A 26,178-nucleotide genomic window follows, 5' to 3' on the forward strand; every position below is an offset into this window, starting at 1 on the left:
GCGAGCGGCGGCCGGCCCGGGCTCTGGAAGGAAGCCCGCGGGAGCGGGGGCCGCGGGCCTGCGGGAGGCCGGCCGCCGACGCGCGTGGTGAGGGGGGGGGGGGGACAGGGAGCCGCGTCGGCGTCGGCGTCGCCGGGCGCGGGCGTCTCGAGGCCGACGCATCCGCGCGTGCGCGCGCCGGCGGCGTGTCCGCGTAGGGCAGAGTGACGCGTGCGCGTTCCCGGGCGCCGGGCCGAGCGGTAAGCGCGTAGGGAGGCCGGCAGGGGCGCGGGGGGCGGAGAGGCGGCCGGGGGAGGGGAGGGGAGGGGAGGCGGCGCCTGCGCAGTGCGCCGCGGAGGAGCTGTGTGTATGTGAGAGTCTGACGGGTTCAAAATGGCGGCGGCTGCTTCGGCGGCTCCTCCTGTGTGAGGGAAACAACACCCCTCCCCGGCATCGGCGGCGGCGGCGGCGGCTCGCAGAGCACCTTTCCGGCGGCTGGGCCTGTCGCCGCTCTGTCTGTTCTGGGCAAGGGGCGCCCCGGGAGGAGGAGCAACGCCAGGGGGCCCATCCCCCGGAATCCCTTCTCTGCGACTGGGGAGTAACCGGGGGCTCGTCCCGCAGCGCGGAGCCCGGGCTGAGGGGGCGACGCGAGGGCAGCCCGGGCCCCCAGCCCGGCGCGCCTGGCCGCTCCCGCCCTCTCTGCCCCCCGGGGCCGGGCCCGCGTTCCGGGGGGCCGGGGCGGCGCGGGGAGCCTCGGGCCGGCCGGTCTCAGCTGATCGGCCCCGATCTCGGGCTCCGGGGACGTCCGGCGGCTGCTGGCCGCGGGCACGGCGAGGCGGGCGCTCCCCGCGGCCGGGCCGGCCCGGGGCTCGGGCTCCGGCTGCTGCCCGCTGGCCCGGGGGAGGCGGGGGCGCCCCGGGCTCGGCGCCGGGGGGTCGCGCTCCCCTCTCCCGCCGCCTCCGCCGCCCGGGCTCGGAAGCCAGAAGAGGAGGTTTGATTCGGCAACTGTTTCCTCTCCTTTCCGGGTCGCCCGGACCCTCTGGATACCGGGCTGACCCGCGGGGAAAAGACGGAGGAAGAGGACGTCTGGGATTTCGTTTTTTCCTCTCGGCTTTTGGAGTCTTTTCACTTCTCTCTCGGTCAAGAACTCCAGAGCAGAAGCCCCGGTGAGATCCCCCTCGCTCGCCTCCCTCCCTTTGGGAAGTTTGCTCCTCGGTGTTATCTCAGGACTCAACGTAAAGTTTCTATTTCTTTTTCCGACGGGCGAGCCATTGCACCGCCTTTCCCCGGGGAGCCCGGCGCGATCGGCCGCGTCCGGCGCCCCGCGCCCCGGCCCGGCCGCCTCCGGCCCGCGCCCCCCGCCCCGCGCCCCGCGCCCGGGCCCGGCGCTCCCTCCGGCCTGGGGCGGGCTTCCCCGGAGGCGCCCCCCACGGCCTCCCCCACGGCCGCCGGCCGGCCCCCGCAGGTTGAAAGGATGCTGTGAACGTGGCGGCGATGCAGGGAGAGGAGGGAAACAAACCTGCGTCCCCAGGAAGCCATCATCTGTGAGGATGTTTAGGGGGAAAAAGAAAAAAAACCATTCTTGGTGTTATGAGTCCGTGGCGCAAACCTGTCTTTATTTAATTTTTGGAAAAGATGTATTTTACTTACATCTGTAGGTCGAGTCGTTTGTTTTTATTTATTTGCCCAAAGTATCCGACGGCATTTTTTGTTCCTGATTCTGCAACTCTTGAGTTTCAGAGTTGTCCGCGCCTTGGGTTGGGTTTGGGAGTGAAAGGGTCTGGGGATTGCTGCTTTCTCCAGGGCTGTGGGAAAGGGTTTGGAAGTTTTTCTTCAGATCCTAATTTCTTGCCCTCTTTCTATGTGGTCGGTCTGCCCTTCTTTCCTCCCGTTTCCCGGCGCCAGGGAGAGAGAACTAATTCGGTTAGGGTCTGGATTACTTCGGTACCTGCTGCCCCTGGTCAGTGCCCCCACGCCTCACCCCTTTTTTTATCTTTATTTTTTTGCTAATGCTGCCGCGGAGGGGATCCCTGCTAATTGTATCCTGTGGGCAGAAACGAGTGGCGCGGCCCGACCACAGGAACTGAAACCGGCATCTCCTATTGCTTAGGCCTCGGACTGTTGTAATTGGCTTAATGTTGGTCAGGACGCGGAGCCACTTGCCCAAGAGCAGAGGGTCCCAAGCAGATGAAGAGGAACCAGATTTCTCGCAGAGCTTCTACCTTGCACACATTTTAAACACTTTTTCTCCGCGGAAGGAGAGGGTGAGTGTGAGTTCTCATCTCTGCTCATTTCATTCTTCAGTGTTGCAATCACGCCGGTTCCCAAGGAGGAAGAAGGCAGCCCTGGAGTGGTTTCTTTACAGTAACTTCAACAGAAGAGTGAGCGATGGAACCCGAAGAAGAGAGGATTCGTTACAGCCAGAGATTGGTTAGTGTTTTCTCGTTATATTTTTCCCTCCCGGTTTTTAAGTGGAATAACTATAATGTTTCCATTTGTGAACATAGCGTGATTACCACTTTTCAGTGGCTTTTCTGTACACTGGAGATGGAGAGACGGTGTATGATGACTACCTCATTTGGGTTTTAGGCCAGACAGTTCGAGCCTTCATATGCCTCTTCATTGGAAATGGAGTTATGTATGGAGCCTTTAAGGTTTATAGAGACCATTGTGAATCCAGAGGACTCTGGATTACAACCTGATAAGGATTCCTAATTTTGTAATACTGACATTGTAATTATTCAAATTAAGTTAGAATGTAAATTCCAGAGGCAAAACTGTTTGAGGAAGGATGGTCAGATAAAATTTTTTAAAGATTCTGGTGTGCCAGGTTTTGTGGCCTTGAGCTGCGGAGTAAAACTATTGAGTCTTTATTTAAACAAATGAACACTTCGATAGGTTTGGAAGGAAGGAGGGGGGGTTTGAGAAAAGGTGAAATACTGGATGCTGATGAAGTTCTGTATTTAGTATTTTGGGAGGAATGTATGATATATGACATCTTGTTGAAGGACATTTTTACTTAGTGATGATTTGGAGGGAATTTATTTGCATGTGCATATGAATATGCATGCGCTCCTTTAGGCCCTGCTTTCTTCTCCAGGTTTCCCTAATGGACTTTCAGAATTTGATTTTGCTTCCCTAGTCAGCTTATTAATATTCTCACCATGTATTTATTTCAGAAGTTTGAATTTGTCCTTGTAGAGTGGGGTATGAGGAAAGCCACAAAATTATATTTGTTGTGTGAAATTTGGTGAATTGAAAGACCTAGAGGAGACTAAAGGAATTTATGGTGGTTTTATTTGGCTCTGTGTTTTAGACTTAGTTTGGAGGGGGGAAAGTAATTCTTGAATCCATTTGTTGATGATCTCCACTCTTTTTGAGAAAAGACTATTTTTTTCCTTGATGTGATTGGTAAAAGGTGTGGGGTGTATTGGCAAGTATATCCAGCAGGTATGTGTTCCGGCAAGCCTATGTCAGGGACTTGCCTCCTCTAATCCATGTGTTGAGATTATATTTCTTTATCTTTAACTTTTCCAAGGAAGTGTATCAGTAGTGGAATTTTGTACATTTAAGAATTATTTTGTTTTGACTTTTCTTGAGTTAAACTTTCTTTGGGGGAAAAAAGAAAGAGTATGCTTAGCATGTCAAACTTGTAGAATTGTTGACCTGTTACAGACATATCTAAGGGATATTGGGATCCAGTCTTTCAAAGGAAGAGCCTTTCATCAAACAAGTCTCACTTTTTTTTTTTTTTAACAAGGTAGTTGTAGGGAGATACCAGAAATCTATGATTTTTGTCCTGGTAAGGTTTTTTTATTTGTTTGTTAATTATAGTGATTGCTACCTGTTGCACAGTTAATCCTTTCCTTATCTAACCTGTTCTGTTTCTCTTGGTTCATGTGCAGTTGTAGTCATTTCATGTAAGAAGGTATACCACATATTTGGAGGACCTTTCTTACTTAGAATTTTGGGTGATAATTTTGAAGTTTAGGGCGATGTGTTTTTCTTTCTAAGATTACATGACAAAATTATATCTGAAGTGTAAATTCCTTCCATATCATAACTTTTGATATGAGAGCATATTGGTGGCTTATTTATGTGGCAGTTTGCCTACCGTACTTTTAATATCTCTTCAGTGAGTGCTCATATTACAGAATTCTCTACTGGTTAAGATAGGTATTTTTGAACAATTTTAAGGCATAAAGGCTAATCTTTATAATTATATATATGTATGTGTATATATATGTATATATACACACACACACATATACACACATGTATGTACATCTTTAACACTTTGTCTATCTTTAAAGTAGGTCATAGTATAGAACTTAGGTGGTTTTACAGTAATTGTCCATGGAACATAAAGTGTGAAAGACAAAATGACAGGTTTATCAACTTGGCTTGGTGATTAAAGTTTGTGTTGGTCTCACACAGTATATATTTGTCAAATTTAATTGAATTAGGTAGTAAATTGACTGCTATTATTGACTGTTACTTCATATTATTTTGGGGGACACTGGGGATTGAGCCCCCAATGTCCCCTAACCAGGAATTGAATTGTGACCTTCCAGTTCGTAGGTCGATGTTCAACCACTGAGAAAGGCCAGACAGGCATTTTATTATTTTATTTGAGAGAGAGAGAGAGAGAGAGAGAGAGAGAGAGAGAGACATTGTTGTGAAAGAGACACATAGTTTGGTTGCTGCCCATATGACACTCCCCACCCCCAACCTAGTACCCTTAACTGGGAATAGAACTTGTGACCTTTCAGTACATGGGCAGATGCTCCAACCAACTGAGCCAGGGTGATCCTTTACCTATCTTTAAAGAAAAAAAAGTTGTATGTGTATTAATAAGAATTTATATTCACGATTGAATAGATCCTTTTATTTATTTTTATTTTTTTAAATATATTTCTTTATTGATTTCAGAGAGGAAGGGAGGAGAGAGAGATAGAAACATCAATGATGAGAGAATCATTGATCAGCTGACTCCCGCACACCCCTCACTGGGGATCGAGCCCACAACCCAGGCATGCACCCTGGGCCAGAATTGAACCTGGGACCCTTCAGTCCGCAGGCTGATGCTCTATCCACGTTGGCTAGGGCTGAATAGATCCTTTTAATTACATAGCTATTTCAAGTGCACAGGATGAATTTGGTAAAATTTGATAGGTTTATATCATCTTTGTGACAGGTAATTTAAAAAAGAATCGGGCCGAAGCCGGTTTGGCTCAGTGGTAGAGCGTCGGTCTGCGGACTGAAAGGTCCTGGGCTCGATTCCGGTAAGGGCATGTACATTGGTTGCGGGCACATCCCCAGTGGGGGGTGTGCAGGAGGCAGCTGGTCGATGTTTCTCTCTCATCGACGTTTCTAGCTCTCTATCCCTCTCCCTTCCTCTCTGTAAAAAATCAATAAAATATATTTTTTAAAAATCAGAAATAGCTAGTTTTTTAAAGTTGGCTTGTCTTTTACCAAACTATTATTTACTTATTACATGTGGAAGAGAATTGTACCTTTGAAGATGATGTGTATATGTAGATTTGAGCATTGACTCTACATTCTGGAACCAGAAAACTTATTTTGTAGTGTAGGAAATGACATGGGAGGGTAAATATTGTTTGGCTTTAAATTTTTATTTTCTAATTTATTTTTATTGTCGATAGTATTACAGATGTTCCAGTTGTTTTCTTTTTTTTTTCCCCCCCCCTATTGACCCCCTCCACCCAGCACCCGCACCTCCCAGGCCTTCACCACACTATTATCTGTGCCTATTGGCTATGCATATATGCATATGTTTCCTGGTTAATAAACAAAATATACTGATAAACAAAATAGATCCTGTTTGGCTTTTTCAAAGCAAGACATAGACTTTTGTTAACCCTCACCCTAGGACACATGTGTCAAACACAAGGCCCGCGGGCCAAATCCAGCCCGCCAGGCCTTGCAATGTGGCCTGCACCACGCTGTCATCACTGCACTCCGCTGTCAGTTTATGACTGTTCAGTAAACCATTCGGCCCGCGATTTAGGCTGGATTTTAGATTTTGGCCCCTTCTCTGATTGAGTTCGACACTCCTACCCTAGGATATGTTTTCCTTTTTTTTTTTTTTTAAAGAGAAAGTGGAAGGGAGAGAGGAGAGAGAAACCTCAACTTGGGAGGAGGGGATGGAATGAACCTGCAACCCAGGTGCATATGCTTGACTGGGAATTGAACCCATGAGAGCCCATGACCCTTGGGTCCAAAGGCCGATGCTCCAACCACTGAGCCGTATCAACCAGGATTAGATTTTTTTTTTTTTTTTTTATGAAAAACATCAGTAGCTTCAATGTATGGATTCCTAGAATAAAGCCAGATAGATCTCCAAGTCAAATTGGTATACCTGAGGAGAGGAACAGAAGCTTTAGTTTTAATGATGAGTGGCTATTTGGTTGTCCAGAGGTAAACATGATTTATTTTTGTATTTTTAAAAAATATATATTTTTTATTGATTCAGAGAGGAAGGGAGGAGAGAGGGAAACATCAGTGATAAGAGAGAATCATTGACCAGAGTGTCCATGTGTCCTTGACTGGAATTGAACCCAGGACCCTTCAGTCCATAGTCTGACGCTTTATCCACTGAGCCATACCAGCTAGGGCTATTTTTGTATTTTATTAAATTTAGATGTAGGACTTTATTAAAAAACATTGACTGGTACTAAAGATGGAACCTTTTATTTCTTCATTTGATTTTAGGAGCTAAAGTGTTGGAGTAGTGTTGGATGTTTGTGACTCTCCATTTATATTTAAGTTCATTTATAGGGAATGTTCAGCATAATATCATACAGTTCCTTAATCTAAAATGTTAGTTAAATCCTTAGCAATTATAATTTTTTTGAAAAATTTTAAAATTTTATTTTCATTTTTAAAAATTTCTTTATTAATTAAGGTATTACATGTGTCCTTATTCCCTCTTTACTCCCCCAACCCCCTCATTCATGCCCTTACCCCCCTGTTGTGTGTGTCCATTGATTAGGCTAATATGCATGCATACAAGTCCTTTGGTTGATCTCTCCCCCTTACCTCCACCCTCCCCTACCTTCCCTTGGGTTTGACATTCTGATTGATGTTTTTCTGTCTCTGGATCTGTTTTTGTTCATTAGTTTATGTTGTTCATTGCAATTATAATTGGTATTAATTCTTTTTTTTTTGAAATGACACCAATTTTGAGTAATCCTTACTTATTGCATAGAAAATCAGGGGCAAAATAATGTGTATTTAAAGTAGATGCTTAATGCCCAGCCAGTGTAGCTCAGTGGTTGAGCGTCAGCCTTTAAACCGGGGAAGTCACGGTTTGATTTCTGCTCAGAGCACATGCCCAGGTTTTGGGCTTAATCCCCAGTGCTGGTGGGGCGGGGGCGGGGGGCGTACAGGAGGCAGTCAAACAATAATTCTTTCATCATTGATGTTTCTATCTCTTTCTCTCTGAAATCAATAAAAATATATTTTAAAATAATAAGTAAAAAAAAAAAAAAAAGAATTAATACCAATTATTCACAAACCCTGCAAAAAGTAGATATGGAGGTAACACTGCCTAACTTATCCTATGAGGCATTGCCCAGATACTAAAACCAAACAGAGATATCACAAGAAAACTACAGACCGATCTCCCTTATTAATCTATAATAATACAAGTGTAATATGTTAATTAGCCTGGACAGCTGAGCGACCTTCCGGATGACCTTCTGGATGAAGCCAGGGCTGCGAGGGCTGAGCCCATTGCACAAATTTTGTGCACCAGGCCTTTAGTCTACACTAATAAAAGAGTAAGATGCAAATTGACTGTCCCTTTGACTCCCACCAGCCAATCTGGGGTGAGTATGCAAATTAACCCAACAAAGATGGTGGGTTAATTAGCATGTGCCGGCTGCCAGGGGCAGGATGGGATGCCATGGCAACGACATAGGCATTCCGCACCCCGCCGGCCGCTCCGGGGGCCCTGGGCAGCCTGGGAAGGCAGAAAGGCAGCTCCAGCCAGAGCGAAGGTGATGCCGGTAGGAAGGAAGGCCCATTCTTGCACAAATCTTCGAGCATCTGGCCTTTAGTGTGTGTGTGTGTGTGTGTGTGTGTGTGTGTATAAAGACTTAATATGCAAAGTGTCCTTTGGGGAGTTTGACTGACTGGAGTTTGATCGCTTGCTGTGATGTGTGCTGACCAACAGGGGGCGTGTAGAACAAAGGAAGGCCCCAGCTGATAGCTGCTAGGGACTCTACCTGTGCATGAATTTCGTGCACTGGGCCTCTAGTATGAATATAAAATATTAACCAACCAAATCTAGTAACATGAATAGACTCACACCATGCATGACCAATGGAATTTATCAGAGGAATACAAGGTTGATTCAACATCTAAAAATTGATGTAACATATACCAATAGAAGTTTTTTTAAAGTTACATGATCATATCAATAGGCACAAAATAAAAGCATCTGACAAAATTCAAACACTTTCCATAAAAATAAAGTAGAAATAAAAAGAACTTCCTCGACTTGATAAAGGACACCCACAACTAACATCACTTCTTTTTTTCTTAAATTATATTTTTATTGATTTCAGAAAAAAAGGGAGAGGGAGAGAGAGATAGAAACATTAACAATGAGAGAGAATCATTGATTGGTTGCCCCCTGCACGCACCATACTGAGGATTGAGCCTGTAACCTGGACATAGGCCCTTGACCAGAATCAAACCCAGGATCCTTCAGTGAGCAACCCAGCTAGAGCAGGGATTTAATTCTTTATTTTTATGTATCATTCTTCCACAGTAAACTGTATTTTGTAGACTCAGAGTAAGGACTATATTTAAGCTCTATCATTTTCTTTCTTTTTTTTTTTTTTTAAATGTGTTTTATTGATTTTTTACAGAGAGAAAGGGAGAGAGATAGAGAGCTAGAAACATCGATGAGAGAGAATCATCCATCAGCTGCTTCTTGCACACCCCCTACTGGGGATGTGCCCGCAACCAAGGTACATGCCCTTGACTGGAATCGAACCTGGGACCTTTCAGTCCGCAAGCCGACGCTCTATCCATTGAGCCAAACTGGTTTTGGCTAGACTGTATAGTTTTAAATCTTAATTTCTTTTAATTATGGAAATGGAAGTTTGGGGAAGGCTGATCAACTTGCCTAAGATCGGTCAGAGTAGAACCCCATGTTCCTTCTTTCACAACACACCAGCTCTCTTGTGGTGCATTTCATTCAGAAAACAAATGATGCCCACTTCTGTTGTAGGAAGTGGTTAAATTTCGTACTTTCTCTACTTTAAAATTTTCTTCCCTCACATATGCCTGCTTAACATCCTAAATGAGGTAGCTATACATTTTTGACAGCCGGTGTTTAATCACATTTTAAAAAAGATTGGCACATTCTTTTTGTGAACTTTTAATTGATTGCACTTAATCTATTAAAACCCCAGTATTTGTGTAGTTTGTATATATGTCAGGCCTTTTATTTATGCATGTCACTTATATCATTGTTTTCTGTTTTAAATTTTAGGTTCTTGGGGGTTTTCTCTATCTGTGAGTACTTGGTAAAAACTTTAAACCATAAAGATAAAAGGCAGCAGATAGTGACCAAACGTGGTTTTGGCAAATACAGTGGTGAAAGCCTCCTTCAGGTAGGTAGAGAGGAGGAGGGAAGAGGGTGGCTTGTAGGAGGTAAAGACAGTAGAGCTGTGTATGGAGCGGGAAGCCCATGAGGTCTGTTCCAAAGATACCCATTAGATCAGTAGGATTAAAGTAGATTTGTTTTGGGAGGGAGGCACTGCCGATTCTGTTGGGCACACATTTTAAACAATTGCGAAAAGCCACATGTGGAAAAGAGCCATAAGTTGTGGCTTATTTTTAATTGAATAATAATTTGATAAAAACTTTAGAAGTAATAGTTTTTCAGTTTTGGGTCTGAAAGAATACTGAAGTAAGTTGCCTCTTAAGGTGAAAGGTACCTGAACTGTAGGGCAGTGGTTCTTGAGTGGTCCTCTCACCGGCAGCATCAGCGTTAGCTGGTATCTGGGAACATACTAGTTACACACATTTGTGGATCCTCCCGTGCTTACTAAATCAGAATCTCTGAGGTTAGGGATCAGCAAAATGTGTTTTAACAAGCTAAGTGATTCCTACTCATGGAAAAGTTTGAGAACCACTGCTTTGGGGTATAAGTAGTAGAAATGGAAAGTAATAGGTGGAAGGAGGCAAGACATGTTGGCAGTGAAGGACTGCTAAAACTTTTTTATTTTTATTTTTTAATTTTTTAATATATTTTTATTGATTTTTTACAGAGAGGAAGAGAGAGGAATAGAGAGTTAGAAACATCAATGAGAGAGAAATATCGATCAACTGCCTCTTGCACACCCCTCACTGGGGATGTGCTCGCAACCAAGGTACATGCCCTTGACCGGAATCGAACCCGGGACCTTTTGGTCCGCAGACCGACGCTCTATCCACTGAGCCAAACTGGCTTCGGCAGGACTGCTAAAATTTGATGACTGCTGGATCGCATTGTGCTATGATGGAAAAGAGTGCTTGATTAGGGATCATAAACCTTGAGTATTAGTATTAAGTCTATCAACCAGTTGTGGTTTTACCAAGAGCACTGACATGTCATTGAGGGAGTTAAATAACTGTTTTTTGCGGATTTTGGAGGCAAAGGCAATTGAAGAATTGAGGGGGACTCTGAGGTTAAATCTGGATTCCAAGAAGATCAGAGGGAGGGATTTTTGAAAGAAAGAGAACTTGGACAGTTGGAACAGATTTGTTTAAAGCAGGGGTCCTCATCTGGGTGTGATTTTTGTCCAGTCAAGAGAGTCTGGCAATATCTGGAGCCTTTTTGTTGTTGTTAATTCTTACCCTAGGAGGATATTTTTAATATATATATATATATTTTTTTTATTGATTTTTTTACAGAGAGGAAGGGAGAGAGATAGAGAGCTAGAAACGTTGATGAGAGATAAACATCGACCAGCTGCCTCTTGCACACCCCCTACTGGGGATGTGCCCGCAACCAGTGTACATGCCCTTGACCGGAATCGAACCTGGGACCTTTCAGTCCGCAGACCGATGCTCTACCACTGAGCCAAACCGATTTCGGCAGGAGGATATTTTTTAAAAACTACATTTTTTTTTTTTTTTTAATTGATTTCAGAGAGGAATGGAGAGGAAGAGAGAGACAGAAATATTAACGATGAGAGAGAATCATTGATTGGTTGCCTCCTGCACGCCCCCCATTGGGGGCCAAGCCCACAACCTGGGCACCTGCCCTGACCAGGAATTGAATTGTGACCTCCTGTTCCATAGGTTGATGCTCAGTCACTGAGCCACTTCGGCCAGGCTAGGGGGATATTTTGACATTGATTTTTAGAGAGAGTGGAAGGGATGGAGAGAGAGAGAGAGAGAGGGAAATCAATGTGAGAGAGATACATGGATCTGGCACATGCCCCAACCAGGGCCAGGGATTGAAGCTGCAGCCCAGGTGTGTGCCCTTGCCCAGGAATTGAATCCATGATCCTTTGGTTTGCAGGGTGACACTAACCACTGTGTTATTCTGGCCAGGGCTGGAGACATTTTTATTGTTGGGTCAGGGGGTTACTGCTGGTATTTTAGTGAGTAGAGTCTAGGGGTGCTGCTAAGACATCCTGATGCACAGATTAGACCTCCACAACAATGAATCATCTGACTCAAAATGTCAGTAGTGTAAGATTGAAAATCAGTAGCTAGTTCTCTGTATGTTTTTCTGATTAGCTGCTATTCATCTTTGAATTTAAAGTCTATCACAAAACATCTTGAAAGCACTCTCATATTTTGTTTCTTAGGGCTTCGCCCAAAGTAAGCATGAAGCATTTTTGTTGAATTTTCACAAAGCTAACTTCATGGTCATGACAAATCCTCAACCCAGTTGCAGGTTTATTACTCCACTTAACTTATCCTAAGATCAACTGATTTGGGTACCCTAAATGAATATTCACTGTCTTGAGATCAATAATTACGTTACAAGGAATTTTCTTTTGATATTCTCTTTGAAGGATAGAAAAATGAGATAAAAGCTGTAGTGTTAGATGTAAGCAATTATTGAAATATTGTGAATTGGCCTGGAGCTGAATTCCTATGACCATCCCTGAGAAACAACCGCATGGGCTGCTGTAGCCCTCAGTGTGGATTCAAGGTAGCCTGACTATTACTCCATCTCTTTATGGCCTTGGATCACAAGCAGTAATGGGGCCAACCTTCTTTCTGACATTGACCTCAAGAGAATGTACATTTGTAAATATAGCAATCATTTTATAATACTTTTAACTTTCCAAAGTACTTCCTTGTTTCTTGTGCCTTTTGATCATCTTAATCTTTTAATTATCAACAAAGGATTGCTGGAACTCGGAGATGGTGCTACCATGTAGCACACGTCTGGAAGGTGCTCTTCGCATGTCTTACCTATGTGAGAGATGTCTTTGGAGTGGTGCAGTGTACAGAAACAATGGTGGCCCTTTTAGGGTGGATAAGATAAAGGAAAAGCCACCCTATGTATTTGAAACATTGGGAGGAAAAGTCCAATCTAATGGATAATCACACACTATGTGCTTGGTATTGGCACTTTGTTCTAATTCCCATTTTACTGGTTTGGAAACTGAGGTATTGAGCAGCTAAGTAACTTGTCAGAGGTTATCCAGTTAAGAAGGGAAGAGCCAGGACTCAAAGTAGGCAGTCTGGCTTTCAAGTTTGTAAATGATTTGCTGATGGATTTGGGGTGTTCCCCATGTCATCTTTTCTCATTCAGGAGATTCAATCTCTTAAAGCATGGGGTCTTCATCTGGATGTGATTTTTGTCCAGTCAAGAGAGTTTGGCAATATCTGAGCCTTGTTTTTTTTCAACTTTATTGGAGCACAGTTTGTAAATGTTTGCTGATGGATTTGGGGTGTCCCCATGTCATCTTTTTTCATTCAGGAGATTCAATCACTTAAGTATTTGTTGAATGCTTTCACTGTGGCAGGCACTTTGCTTGGGCCTTGCCTTATTAGACTTCTGAATACTATACTACGGTTTCAGATGTGTTGAATACTTCAAAGAAATTAAAAGGGTAATAAAATTGTTATATGGTGGGAATAACTTCCTGAGATTGGTGATCAGTAGAGGCTTCTTTTGCAGAAGGCATTTTGTAACTATGACTTGAGTGATGAGGAGCCAATTTTGTGAAGTTCAAGGACTTAGGGGACCAGATCTGGGTCAACAGAGCTCTAGGTAGAGGGACCGGCTAATGCAAAGCCTAATGGTAGGGATGAGAAAATGTTGCAAGCATTTAACCATGTGTCAGACACCATGCAAAGCTTGCCCTAGATACAGAGATAAGACGGGCATGGTCTCTATCATGAAGCTTACAGTCTGGTGGGGAGGTCAGAACATTAAGTAAATGCTTACACAAATAATGTTAATTATAGTTACACAAAGGAATACTAAGGTAAGTGGAGGATGCAATGAGAGTATATAAACCTGATCTAAACTTTGGGAGTGGGGGAAGGTGTCAGAGCACTTTAAAGCTGAGAAAGCCTTTAAAGCTGAGATCCGTAGGGTAAGAGGTAACCAACTTTAAAAGAGAACTGATGCCGAAACCGGTGTGGCTCAGTGGATAGAGTGTCGGCCTGTGGACTGAAGGGTCCCGGGTTCGATTCTGGTCAAGAGCATGTGGCTTGGTTGTAGCACATCCCCAGTGGGGGGTGTGCAGGAGGCAGCTGATCCAATGTTTCTCTCTCACCAATGTTTCTAACTCTTTCTCCCTCTCCCTTCCTCTCTGTAAAAAGTCAATAAAAATATATATATATATATATATATATATATATATATATATATATATATATATATATATATATGACAAAGCAGACTGGAATAAATTACTCCATTCTCTGGTGAAGTGCTTACAGGTATTAGGATGGCGGTGGTCAGAACACAGTCAGAGAAGGGGAGCCAAGGAGCAGGAATTGGCCATGACTGAGAGCCGCGCTGTTCTGCTCGGAGAGAGGAGAAACAAGCGGCTCGTGTTCCTGAGACCCTGCAGTCACCCTTCCTTCCTGCAGTGCTCACCGGCTGCTTTGTTCATTAGCTGGTCCCCTGCTCCTTGGTGCTGGGAAATGGGTTCCTTGGGTAGTGGGCATAAATATTCAGTCAGTGGTAGGCATTAGCAGAAGTCATCTATAAGTTCTTTTGTCCTGCAGAATTGATTATTAGCCTACCAAAATTTCTTCTTTGAAATTGAAAGAGGCAGAAATATCCCTGGCCGCTGTGGCTCAGTTGGTCGCTGTGGCTCAGTTGGTTGGGCGGTGCCCGGCCCCGGCCCAGGCACTGAGGAGTTGCTGGTTTGATTCTCCAGAGCACATGTCCTGGTTTTGGGTCCAATCTCCTGTCCAGTTCATGCAGGAGGCAGCTGATGGTGTGTCAGTGTTTCTCTTTCTCCTCCCTCTCTCTCAAATTTAATTTTAAAACCTTTAAAATAAAATAAAGGAGACAGCCGAAACTGGTTTGGCTCAGCGGTAGAGCGTCGGTCTGCGGACTGAAAGGTCCCGGGTTCGATTCCAGCCAAGGGCATGTACATTGGTCGCGGGCACATCCCCAGTGGGAGGTGTGCAGGAGGCAGCTGGTCGATGTTTCTCTCTCATCGATGTTTCTGGCTCTCTATCTCTCTCCCTTCCTCTCTGTAAGAAAATCAATAAAATATATTAAAAAATAATAAAAAAAAATAAAATAAAATAAAGGAGACAAAGATATCTACTTAACATTAACGGTATCTACAGCCACTCTTTATGTGCAAAGGTTTGAACATGAGTTTGTAGCATGCCCAGGTACTATCTTCACACCATAGTTCGGATCCTTTTCTCAGAGAAGTCTTTGATTCAATTCTCATAGTATAGAATACCTCCTATACATAGCACCTATCAAAATTGCTACTTTACATTTACTTGGATAAGTATTTGATTGTCTGTTTCTCTCAGAGTGTAAGCATCATTAAAGCCCGCTACAGTGCTTTTTCTCACTATTTTATCTCGTGCTTGGTATAAGGCCTGGTCCACAGTAGGTGTTTGATGGATTTTTTTCTTTTTTCTGTGAATGTGTGTATCTAAAAGCTCTCCATCCCACCCATTCTGGATTCTTGGTAAGCTACTAATATTATCCTCCACGGCCCACATGTTCTCTTGAGTTCTCTCCAGTTACATTCCATGCCACTTTGGTGGAAACAGTCACTTGGTGGTGTAGCTATTTGACTGTGAGTCTCTTCTTTAAGAAAGAGACCATGTCTTCTTCAAGTGCTCGAAAAATACTTATAGAATTTAACAAAAATATGTTTGCACTTTTATAAAAATATATAACATAATTACTGAACCCTAACAATGGAAAGAACCGTAGATTGATAATCAGGAAGCCTTTGGTTATCTAAGCTTTATTTTATTCACCTGCGAGTTCTTTCTCAGCACAATGGTTTGAAAAACAGTTGTTTTCAAAGGGTGTCCCTGACCATATCTGAGAACTTGTGAGAAATGAAGATTCTTGGGTCTTTCTCCAAACTTCCTGAATCAGAAGCTCTGGGAGTGGAACCGAGCAATCTGTGTCTCAACAATCCCATTAGGTGATTCTTTTTTTCCATTGATTTTTAGTGAGAATGGAGGGGAGAGAGAAACACTGATGTGAGAGAGACACATGGGTTGGTTGCCTCCCACATGGCACAGACCCTGCAAACCCAGGTATGTACCCTTGACCAGAATTGAACTTGGGACCCTTCAGTTGCAGGCAGACGCTCTATTCACTGAGCCAAACCATCTAGGGCACTTAAAAAAAAATACATTTTTATTGATTTCAGAGAGGAAAGGAGAGGGAGAGAGGAATAGAAACATCAATGAGAGAGAATCATTGACTGGTTTCCTCCTGCATGGCCACACTGGGGATCAAGCCCGCAACCCAGGCATGTACCCTGAACCATAACCTCCTAGTTCATAGGTAAATGCTCAAACCACTGAGCCACACTGGCCGAACAGGTAATTCTGATAGATGGTCAAGTTTGAGAACTATCGAAAATAGTTTAGTAGTTTGTCTGTTTTTCTGTGTGTAAAAAAAAAAAAAAAAATTAGAGTTAACTACTTTACACTTCATAGCTTAAGGTTATTTTTAAAACTCTTTTTTTAAAATATGTTTTATTGATTTTTTTTACAGAGAGGAAGAGAGAGGGATAGAGAGTTAGAAACATCGATGAGAAACATTGATCGGCTGCCTCCTGCATTCCCCCCCCCCCCCCCCACTAGGGATGTGCCTGCAACCAAGGTACATGCCCCTGACCGGAATTGAACCCAGGATCTTTCAGTCCGCAGGCAGACGCTCTATCCACTGAGCCAAGCCGGTTTCGGCTAAAACTTTTCTTAATTTGTGTTTCTTACCAGTTGAATTTGTGATCATTTTTTTCTGAACTGTTAATGATAGCTATATAGGCAAAATAGGCCTTTTTTGCTTGCCCCAGTCAAAGCTAATAATAATATGATACAATATAACTTCATTTCTCAAATTTGATTCATTCTGGAAGGCTGTTAAAAAATAATAATAATTTGCTGAAACCGGTGTGGCTCAGTGGATAGAGCGTCGGCCTGTGGACTGAAAGTTCCCAAGTTCGATTGGTCAGGGGCATGTACCTTGGTTGCAGGCACATCCCCAGGGGGTGTGTGCAAGAGGCGGCTGATAATTGTTTTTGTTGCTGCTTATAATTATTGTAAAATTTTCATTTCATCACATCTCTAGGCCTCTCTAGCCTTTTCTATGTTAGAACAACTTTCTCTCCTTTTTCATAGATTAAGAGTTTTCTGACCAAGAGAGACTTAAGTTTTAAGACACATCTGAAAAGAGAAAAATATTGGCTCAAATTTCACTATCTTGTTCTACTGTAATAATCATTTGAATGACTTATATATGCCTTCCCATATTCATCAAATTCATTGGCTTCTACTCAAGCTTTAATGGGAATAGAATGGCAAGCTGACACATGTCCATATGAATCAAAGTCTCTTCACAGGCATTTGATAGTTCATTGCCACAGGAATTTAAACTGTGTGCACTGGCTTAGGTGTGAAATATCTCTATTCCGTTTCTGAAAAGATGTTTCTTTGGCTATATTGCTTTCTTATATGCTATTAAATTCTAAGAGTATTTTATTGGCTAGTTGAACTATGGAATTAATTTGATATTAACAAGACTCATATTGAAATTGTAATTAAATACAGAAGTAATACAAAGGACTTGAGTTCCTTTAAGTGCTGTTGTTTTTGTGGGGTTTTTGCTGGTGTCTCTTCCCTGGGATGTCTTTATCCTTTCCATCATAATCACTTTCTCTTTTATGTCGATCAGCTTGTTGGCACTTAGTTCCTCTGATGCATATAACTACATTCATGTTCTATTCAAATTTCATTTCCACTTTTTTTTTTTTAAACAGGCTGGTTTTTTGTTTGTTTATTAAATGTATTTTTATTGATTTCAGAAAGGGAGGGACAGAGAGAAACATCAATGATGAGAGAGAATCATTGATCAGAAGCCTCCTACACGTCCCCACTAGCCATCAAGCCCACAACCCAGGCCTGTGCCCTGGACTGGGACCCTTCAGGCCGAAGGCCAGCGCTCTCCACTGAGCCAAGCCAGATAGGGCTCACTTTTTATTCCTTTGCTCCATTTTTTATCTTTGTAGACCAGTTCCCTCTTTTGATTACCTTTTATTTTATTTTATTTTATTTTTTTTAATAAAACGTCATGTGCTTTATCACTGGGAGACTAGGAGGCAATATACTTCGCCTTATTGTTTGTATGTGAACTCATCTCCACAGACTTGGAAAGAAGTAGTATGATTGCTCACTGATCATGCACACCTTATTTATGAGTGTTTTGTGGACTGAGAAGCTAGCAGTAAAGTTTGTACTTTATTCGACTACTTTCAGTTCATATACAATAGTAAATTAAATTTGAACTATATTGTTAGGAGATTGATGTTATTTAACTAAACTGTGGTAACTGAAATGTGTGCTTATTGGGACCATGCAACGCAAGTACTGCCAGTATAAAGAGTGTGTGAATGAGCACAAATGCTTTGATTTTTATAATGTGAGAAGATTAATTCCTTTAGGGAGATTAATGTCATTGTATGTTACTGACCTGTAGCTCTGGTTTTATAGGTAGGATCAGATGATGAGATACTGTCTATAATAATAAAAGCATAACATGCTAATTACCGGATGGAGGCAGCCATCGGATGGAGGCAGCCACCGCTGCTGAGAGGGATCGAGGCTGCAAAGGCCTACTCTGGCACAAATTTCATGCATCGGGCCCCCAGTATCCTATATAATAAAGATGTAATACACAAATGGTCGCTATGCCAACCGATCAACTGTGTAACGATTGGATCACGGATCAGCGGGAGGGTGGGGCAAGAGCTACAGGAGGGGGCAGGGCAGCAAGCTATGGGGGTGGGCAGAGAGCTACAGGAGGGCGGGGCAGCAGGCCGAGAGCTCCTGGAGGGCAGCAGCGAGCTACTGGCACACGGATTCGTGTGCAGGACTACTAAGACGTGTATAAAGGACCTTTGTTAGCCACAACACAGTTTAGAGAACAATTATGTAGTCTGATAGATAGGGCAAGCAACATGACCAGCTCTAATAGCCAGGAAGTCTTTTATTTTTTAAGTATGTTTTTATTTTATTTTTATTTTTGTGTGTTTTAAAATATATTTTATTGATTTTTTACAGAGAAGAAGAGAGAGGGATAGAGAGAAACATCGATGAGAGAGAATCATCCATCAGCTGCCTCCTGCACACCCCCTGCTGGGGATGTGCCCGCAACCAAGGTACATGCCCTTGACCAGAATCGAACCTGGGACCTTTCAGTTCACAGACCTACGCTCCATCCACTGAGCCAAACCGGTTTCAGCTAAATATGTTTTTAATGATTTTGTTTTATTTTTAGTTTTATTGATTTTAGAGAGAGGAAGAGACAAAGAGAAAGAAACATCAATAAGAGCCTGGTTGGTGTGGCTCAGTGGTTGAGCATCAACCTATGAACCAAGAGGTCACGGTTTGATTGCTGATTGGGGCACATACCCAAGTTATGGGGGGCATGTAGGAGGCAGCTGATTAATGATTCTCTCTCATTATTGATGTTTTTATCTCTCTATTCTTTTCCCTTCCTTTCTCTGAAATCAATTAAAACATATTTTTTTTAAAAACATGGTTAGCCGAAGCCGGTTTGGCTCAGTGGATAGAGTGTCGGCCTTCGGACCGAAAGGTCCCGTGTTCGATTCTGGTCAAGGGCAATGTACCTTGGTTGCGGGCACATCCCCAGTAGGGGGTGTTCAGGAGGCAGCTGATCGATGATTCTCTCTCATCGATGTTTCTAACTCTCTTCCTCTCTGTAAAAAATCAACAAAATATATATTTTTTAAAAAACATTGTGAGCCGAAACCGGTTTGGCTCAGTGGATAGAGCGTCGGCCTGCGGACTGAAAGGTCCCGGGTTCGATTCCGGGCAAGGGCATGTACCTTGGTTGCGGGCACATCCCCAGTGGGAGGTGTGCAAGAGGCAGCTGATCGATGATTCTCTCTCATCGATGTTTCTAGCTCTCTATCCCTCTCTCTTCCTCTCTGTGAAAAATCAATAAAAAATATTTTTAAAAAAAATTTTTTTTCTTCTGAACTAACTGAATATCCCCTTAGCAAGGCTATATATAACCAATGTATTAAATCCCCTGTATGTTTGCCTTAGTGTGGTCTTGGGAGTCCCATGTTCCAATATTTGTGTGACCTTGAACAGGACATATCTTAACCTTTCTGAGTCTCATTTTAAAAATATATTTTATTGATTTATTACAGAGAGGAAGAGAGAGGGATAGAGAGTTAGAAACATCGATGAGAGAGAATCATCGATCAGCTGCCTCTTGCACACCCCCTACTGGGGATGTGCCCGCAACCAAGGTACATGCCTTCGACCCGAATCGAACCCGGGACCTTTCAGTCCGCAGGCCAACGCTCTATCCACCGAGCCAAACCGGTTTTGGCTCTGAGTCTCATTTTACTCATTTTCTAAATTGGGGTAATAATGATACCTACTTTTTTAAGGCTGTTTGAAGTTTTAATGGGATAATAAATATAAACTGCTTTGCAAACACTGAACTTACAATATAATTTTCAAAACTTAATAAGTATATAACTGCTAGTTCTAAATATTTCAATCTGACTGGTTTTAATTATACAAATAAAATATGAATGCATTATTAAAGTTTTGCAGATAAGGTTAAAGAGTTTCTTAACTGCTGTAATCTCAGTTCTTTACCCAGTAGTTACCACTTTATCAATTCATGTGTCCTTCCATGTCTTTTTTTGCCTTTAAAGTACAAAAATATGCACATATATATTTTTTTAATTTAATTTTATTTATTTTTACTTCATATATCAAGAATGAAGTTATTTTATAAATATTAGCTAATGTGTGCCAGTGGTTAGGGGTGATCAGGCAGGCAGGCAAGCGGTTAGGAGCCAGAAGTCCCGGATTGTGAGAGGGATATCCGACTGCCAGTTTAGGCCTGGTCCCGCAGGGATTCGGCAGTTGGATATCCCCCACAGGATCCCAGATTGCGTTAGAGTGCAACCTGGCTGAGGGACCCTCCCTCCACCCCTGCACGACTTTCGTGCATGGGGCCTCTAGTGCTTAAATAATTATAAGAAAATAAAACTGCCCATTAAGACGTAATTGGGTAATATTAGAAATTCTTAAAATGGCTCACTTAACGAATCCAGCAGTTGTGAATTACATAATTACAGGTGGTTTTTTCCCCGTGAAAACCACATACAATATTAAATATTGGTGTGTAATGCTCAGCTATATAGGCTGGTATACCAAAGGAAGATGCCTTCCTCGATAGCAAAACAACAGAGAAATGTAAAATTGCAGAATTTTTGTAAATGTAAAATTGCACCATTATTCCCTCTGATTTAAATAAACTGTCAAGAAGAAATTTTTTTATTCTATTTATTTTATTAAAAAAATTTAATTAAAATTTTGGAGGTACACATTGGCTAATAAAATTACAATTCTATAATATAATATCAAGAAGAAAAATCATACTGGTCACTTCTCTTTTCTGTCTTCCCAGCCTCTGGCAGCCACTAATCTACTTTCTATCTCTATGGATTTGCCTATTCTGGACATTTCATGTAAATAATATTATACAATATGCGGTCTTTTGTGTTTGACTTCTTTCATTTAACATAGTGTTTTCAAGATTCTTCTATGTTGTAGCACTTATTAATACTTCATTTCTTTTTATAAAATTTTCCATTGTGTAAATACTAGAGGCCCAGTGCATGGGATCTGTGCACGGGAAAGGTACCCAGGCCTGGCTGGCAATCAAGGCCAATCGAAGCCTTTCTTCCCCGGCTGCTGGCTGCCAGCTGGGGCCTTCCTTCGTTCTGCACCACCACCTGGTGATCAGTGCATGTCATAGCGAGCGGTTCAGCTCCTGGTTGGTCAAACTCCCAAGGGGACAATTTGCATATTAGCCTTTTATTTTTTATTTAATTTTTTTTAAATATATTTTATTGATTTTTTACAGAAGGAAGAGAGAGGGATAGAGAGTTAGAAACATCGATGAGAGAGAATCATCGATCAGCTGCCCCTACTAGGGATGTGCCCACAACCAAGGTACATGCCCTTGACCGGAATTGAACCCAGGACCTTTCAGTCCGCAGGCCAACGCTCTATCTACAGAGCCAAACCACATTTTGTTAATCCATTCATCATCAATTGAAATTTGGCTTGCTACCTTTGGCTATTATGAATGTTGCCATGAACATTTTGTATGGACTTTGTCTAAATTCTTTTTATATCCTTTATAATAAAAGGCTAATATGCAAATCCACTAAACGGCAGAAAGACTGGTCACTATGATGCACACTGACCACCAGGGGGCAGCTCTTGCATTGAGTGTCTGCCCCTTGGTGGTCAGTGCCCTCCTGTAGGAGGAGTGCCGCTCAGCCAGAAACTGGGCTCCCAGCTGGTGAATGCAGCAGCAGTGGTGGGAGTCCTCCACTGCAGCAGAGGCCTAAGCACTCAGTCAGACATCCCCCAAGGGCTCCTGGATAGCGAGGGTGCAGGCTGGGCCTAGGGACTCCCCCCCACCCAGTGCATGAATTCCATGCACCAGGCCTCTAGTGTGTGTGTGCACACACACACACACACACACACACACCCCTCAGAGTAGAATGACTAGAACTGCCAAACTGTTTTCTAAAGTGGTTGTACCATTTTAGATTCAATTCATCAATGTATGAGGGTTTCAATTTCTCCACATTCTTTCCAACTCTTTTTATTGCCCATCTTTTTTATAATAGTCATCCTGGAGGGTATGAAGTGGCATCTCATTGTGGTTTTAATTTGCACTTCTCATAGTGACTAATGATCTTGAGCATTTTCATGTGCTCATTGGCATTTGTATATCTTCTTTGGGAAGACATCCTTAAAGTTAAAATATTGGAGGTTACTGTTTGGAATGCTTTGTTCAAATTAACTTTATTCCTTTATCTGATGTTAGAGTTTTTGCCTCATTAATTAAAATGTTGTACTGTATTTTTGAAGGTAACATAGATGCAGCTTTCCCCTGTGAAAAGTTTATATCTTGTATCCTGGATTGAAATGTTCATAAAGACAGTTTGTTCCCACTCTGATAAGCAGTGATTGACAAGTAAAATGTTTACTAGACCCTTTTTGCTCAATTATTATTATAAATTTATATCATTAGGAGTTAGCAGAAGGAACATATCACAAGTAGGGAACCCAGTGGCTCGTTAAAACTTCGTTTTATTCCATACATTATTAGAAAACACTCACCGTTTGTTAAGAAAATGATCTTAAGGCAAGGAATATTGATGCTTGACATAGCAACTACAGTTGAAAGTAGCACTTTGCCCATACAGTAGTGAAAACTGACCTCTTTTAGATAGCATGAAAAAGTACATGATTTCATCTTTAATGTCCCTCTCTCCCCAGCGTGGTACCATGCGACGACGTTATGAAGATGATGGCATTTCAGATGATGAAATTGAAGGGAAAAGAACTTTTGACTTGGAAGAAAAACTTCACACCAACAAATATAATGCAAATTTCGTTACTTTTATGGAGGGAAAAGGTTAGTATTATTTTGGTTCATACCGGTAGTCCCTTGATGGAGGAAGTTTAAATTCTGGGAACTGTAGTAAGCATCTATGCAGCCAGAATATCACCTGTTGATGCTATGCTGCTATTATCTTTATTTTCTCCTTTTACACAGTGCCACTCACACACTCTCATCCCCAGGTCTTCCCACCCTGTGAGGCATTTCTTTGCTATATTAGAAGAAGCAAGCATTTATTAGGGCAGGAATGTTGTTAGAATTTTTCTCTAAATGTTAAAAATAAATTCTAAATTTTTCTCTCTCTTCTTTTTCTCCCTTTCCTTGGTTTGGGTTTAATTATAAATCCTGTACTATAATAAAAGCTTAATATGCAAATCAACTGAATGGCAGAATGACCAGTTGCCATGACACTCACTGACCACCAGGGGAAGGACACTCAATGCCTACTGGCATCGGCAGGGGCCTGGGCTGGCAAGTGGCTGGCGCCAGGCCAGCTAAGGCAGGTGCCAGTGGGAGCTCCCTGATCGCCGGCCAGGCCTAGGGACCCTACCTGTACACAAATTTTGTGCACTGGGCCTCTAGTAGTGCAGTAAAAGCTTTTTTATGCATGTACCGCCCACCAAAACTGAGATATGTGATTCCATGGATACCATGCAGCTTTGTTCCTTGGCAAACCAACGGATGTAGTGGACAAAATTACAGTTTTTGGCTCTTAGGAAGGATGATGCCAGGTTAGCATAGCTCAATGGTTGAGTGTCAACCTAAGAACCAAGAGCTCACAGTTCGATTTCCTGGTCAGGGCACATGCCCGGGTTGTGGGCCGATCCCCAGTGTGGGAGGTGCAGGAGGAGCCAATAGCGATCTCTTTCAGTATTGATGTTTCCAGTCTTTCCCACTGCCTTCCTCTCTGAATCAGTAAAATTTATATTCTTTAAAAAGAGGAAGGATGATGATAATTTCTGCCTAGGATTTATGAGATGACTCGTTAGTAGAACTACCCCCTATTGGTTAAATTTTTAATTTACTCTGGAAATACAGAGAAAATCCCTAAACCCTGCTTTTCAGTTACTTTTTTCCAGCTAGACCTCTTGCTGTTCTAACAATTGTTCTCCTTTGGTGACAGATTTTAATGTGGAGTATATCCAGCGGGGTGGCTTACGGGACCCTCTGATTTTCAAGAATTCTGATGGGCTTGGAATAAAGTAAGTGCTGTTGGCCTGCTTGGATGTGGTGGAGAAATGGCCACGCTACACCTGGGGCTATAGACAACGCAGTATTGATAATATTTCTCATTTAGTTTTAAAAGGGATTACATTTCTTCTTTTGTTATAAATGCTTGTTAAAAGTAAATGAGAAAATATAGTTGAGATAAGATAATCAGGTCACTTATATTTAAAATATATTTTCAGCTCAAGTAAGAAAATTAATGTGTCTCAACTAGGGAGTTCTTAGTATGTTAAGAAAAAACTTCACACTGCCCTAGCCAGTGTGGCTAAGTTGGTTGGGCATCATCTTATGCACCAAAAGGTTGTTGTCCAATTTCGGTCAGGGCACGTGCCCAGGTTGTGGGCTTGCTCCCTGGTAGGATGCATGCGAGAGGTAGCCAATAGATGTTTCATTCTCATATCAGTGTTTCTCCTCTCCCCCTCTCTGAAAAAACAAACAAACACCGGTTTAAAAAATGTTAAAAATAAATTCATATCGGCCTTGGGCATGCATATCTCTCCTCCACATAAAAAAAAAAAAAAAAAAAAAATCTTAAACAAACAAAAAAGATAGCCCAACTGGCATGGCTCTTTGAGCATCGATCTATGAACCCGGAAATCAAGGTACATGATTCTGGTCAAGGCACATGCCCGGATTGGGGCTCCACCCCCAGTAGGGAGTGTGCAGGAGGCAGCCAATCAGTGAATCTCATCACTGATGTTTCTATCCCTCTTCCTCTTTCTTCCTCTCTGAAATAAAAAAAACAGATATTTTTCTTAAAGTTGGAGTGTTAAAAAGAAAGAAAAAAAACTAACACTGAGGAAAGAAGTTATGCTTCCCATTTAAGTTGTGCTTATTGGTGTTTGTTCCACAGGATGCCAGATCCAGACTTCACTGTGAATGATGTCAAAATGTGTGTGGGTGAGTATTATGCACGTGGCCTCTGTCTGAGGCAGAGATTTCATACTTAGGGCTGAGTCTTACATCTCTGAGATTTGAGAAGGTTTAGGAGCATTGAATATATATTGGATTGAAGTATATATTGGATAGTTTATTGATTAGAAACTATAATTCAGCAAGTGAGAATTTTCTCAGAGGGAGCTATAAGTTGCTTTGTTTAGCATCATTTGAGGTAGAACATTTGAATCCGCTCCTTCTTTCCTACCTGCCATTCTTACCTCTGCATCCCTCTCCACTCCCCACCCCTTTCTCTCCAGAAGACCCTGCCTTCCAGGGAAACCTCCTTGGATAGTGAAATTTTATATCTATGAGCCATGAATGAAGCTTCATTCATATTTGATTATCTTTATCCCCCCTAAAAGCAGTAGGGAAATTTTTACCAATGCTACATTTGTTAATTAGGTCCTCATCAGTGACTGGTTAGCTAATCTTTAATCTGATTTATGTTTTATTGTATTCAAAATTAATAAAAAGAAAGCAAATTGGAACAATCTAGTTAAAGAAGAATAAATACTTCCTGTGGTCGGTAAAGGTTCAGGTCAGTTTTCTGCAGACCATTGCTGTTCAGTGAGACAGTTCTGAATTCAGAAATGGTCACTCTCCTATACACGATAAGGCCGTAAGGGATATTAAAATCTTTTAGTTTTTAACAGGACATGAAACAAAGTTTTTTGATGCTTTTCTTCTACCACTAAATTTCTTCTACACTGAAGCTGCCCTGAAATAGTTTGCTTTGGAAATTAAATAGTGCAGTGCTATCTCTTGACCACTTGAGGGCCCTTTTTAAACAGCTGGATAACTTCTGTTTATCTGAGGTGAAAAAATCAGATAGCCCAGGT

General features: G+C 42.3%; 1 protein-coding gene across 4 annotated transcripts in view; it reads left to right on the plus strand.

Moving 5' to 3' along the window:
* The first annotated feature begins 365 nt into the window (after positions 1 to 365).
* Positions 366 to 26,178, plus strand: part of KDM2A (lysine demethylase 2A) — a 62,400-nt gene continuing 36,587 nt past the window's right edge. Inside the window, exons 1-5 of one of the 4 annotated variants that reach the window (XM_084895077.1) lie at positions 366 to 1,145; positions 2,284 to 2,409; positions 23,050 to 23,188; positions 24,297 to 24,375; positions 25,254 to 25,300. In XM_084895077.1, the coding sequence (XP_084751203.1) occupies positions 2,368 to 2,409; positions 23,050 to 23,188; positions 24,297 to 24,375; positions 25,254 to 25,300 (307 nt within the window). In that variant the 5' untranslated portion in view covers positions 366 to 1,145; positions 2,284 to 2,367. Of the gene's footprint in view, positions 1,146 to 2,283; positions 2,410 to 9,508; positions 9,630 to 23,049; positions 23,189 to 24,296; positions 24,376 to 25,253; positions 25,301 to 26,178 lie in introns of those variants that run through there. The other 3 variants (XM_084895074.1, XM_084895076.1, XM_084895075.1) reach the window with 3 other exon arrangements.

This window comes from Pipistrellus hanaki, assembly GCF_964339955.1.
Source record: "Pipistrellus hanaki genome assembly, chromosome: 9".
In the NCBI taxonomy this organism is placed as follows: Eukaryota; Metazoa; Chordata; class Mammalia; order Chiroptera; family Vespertilionidae; genus Pipistrellus; species Pipistrellus hanaki.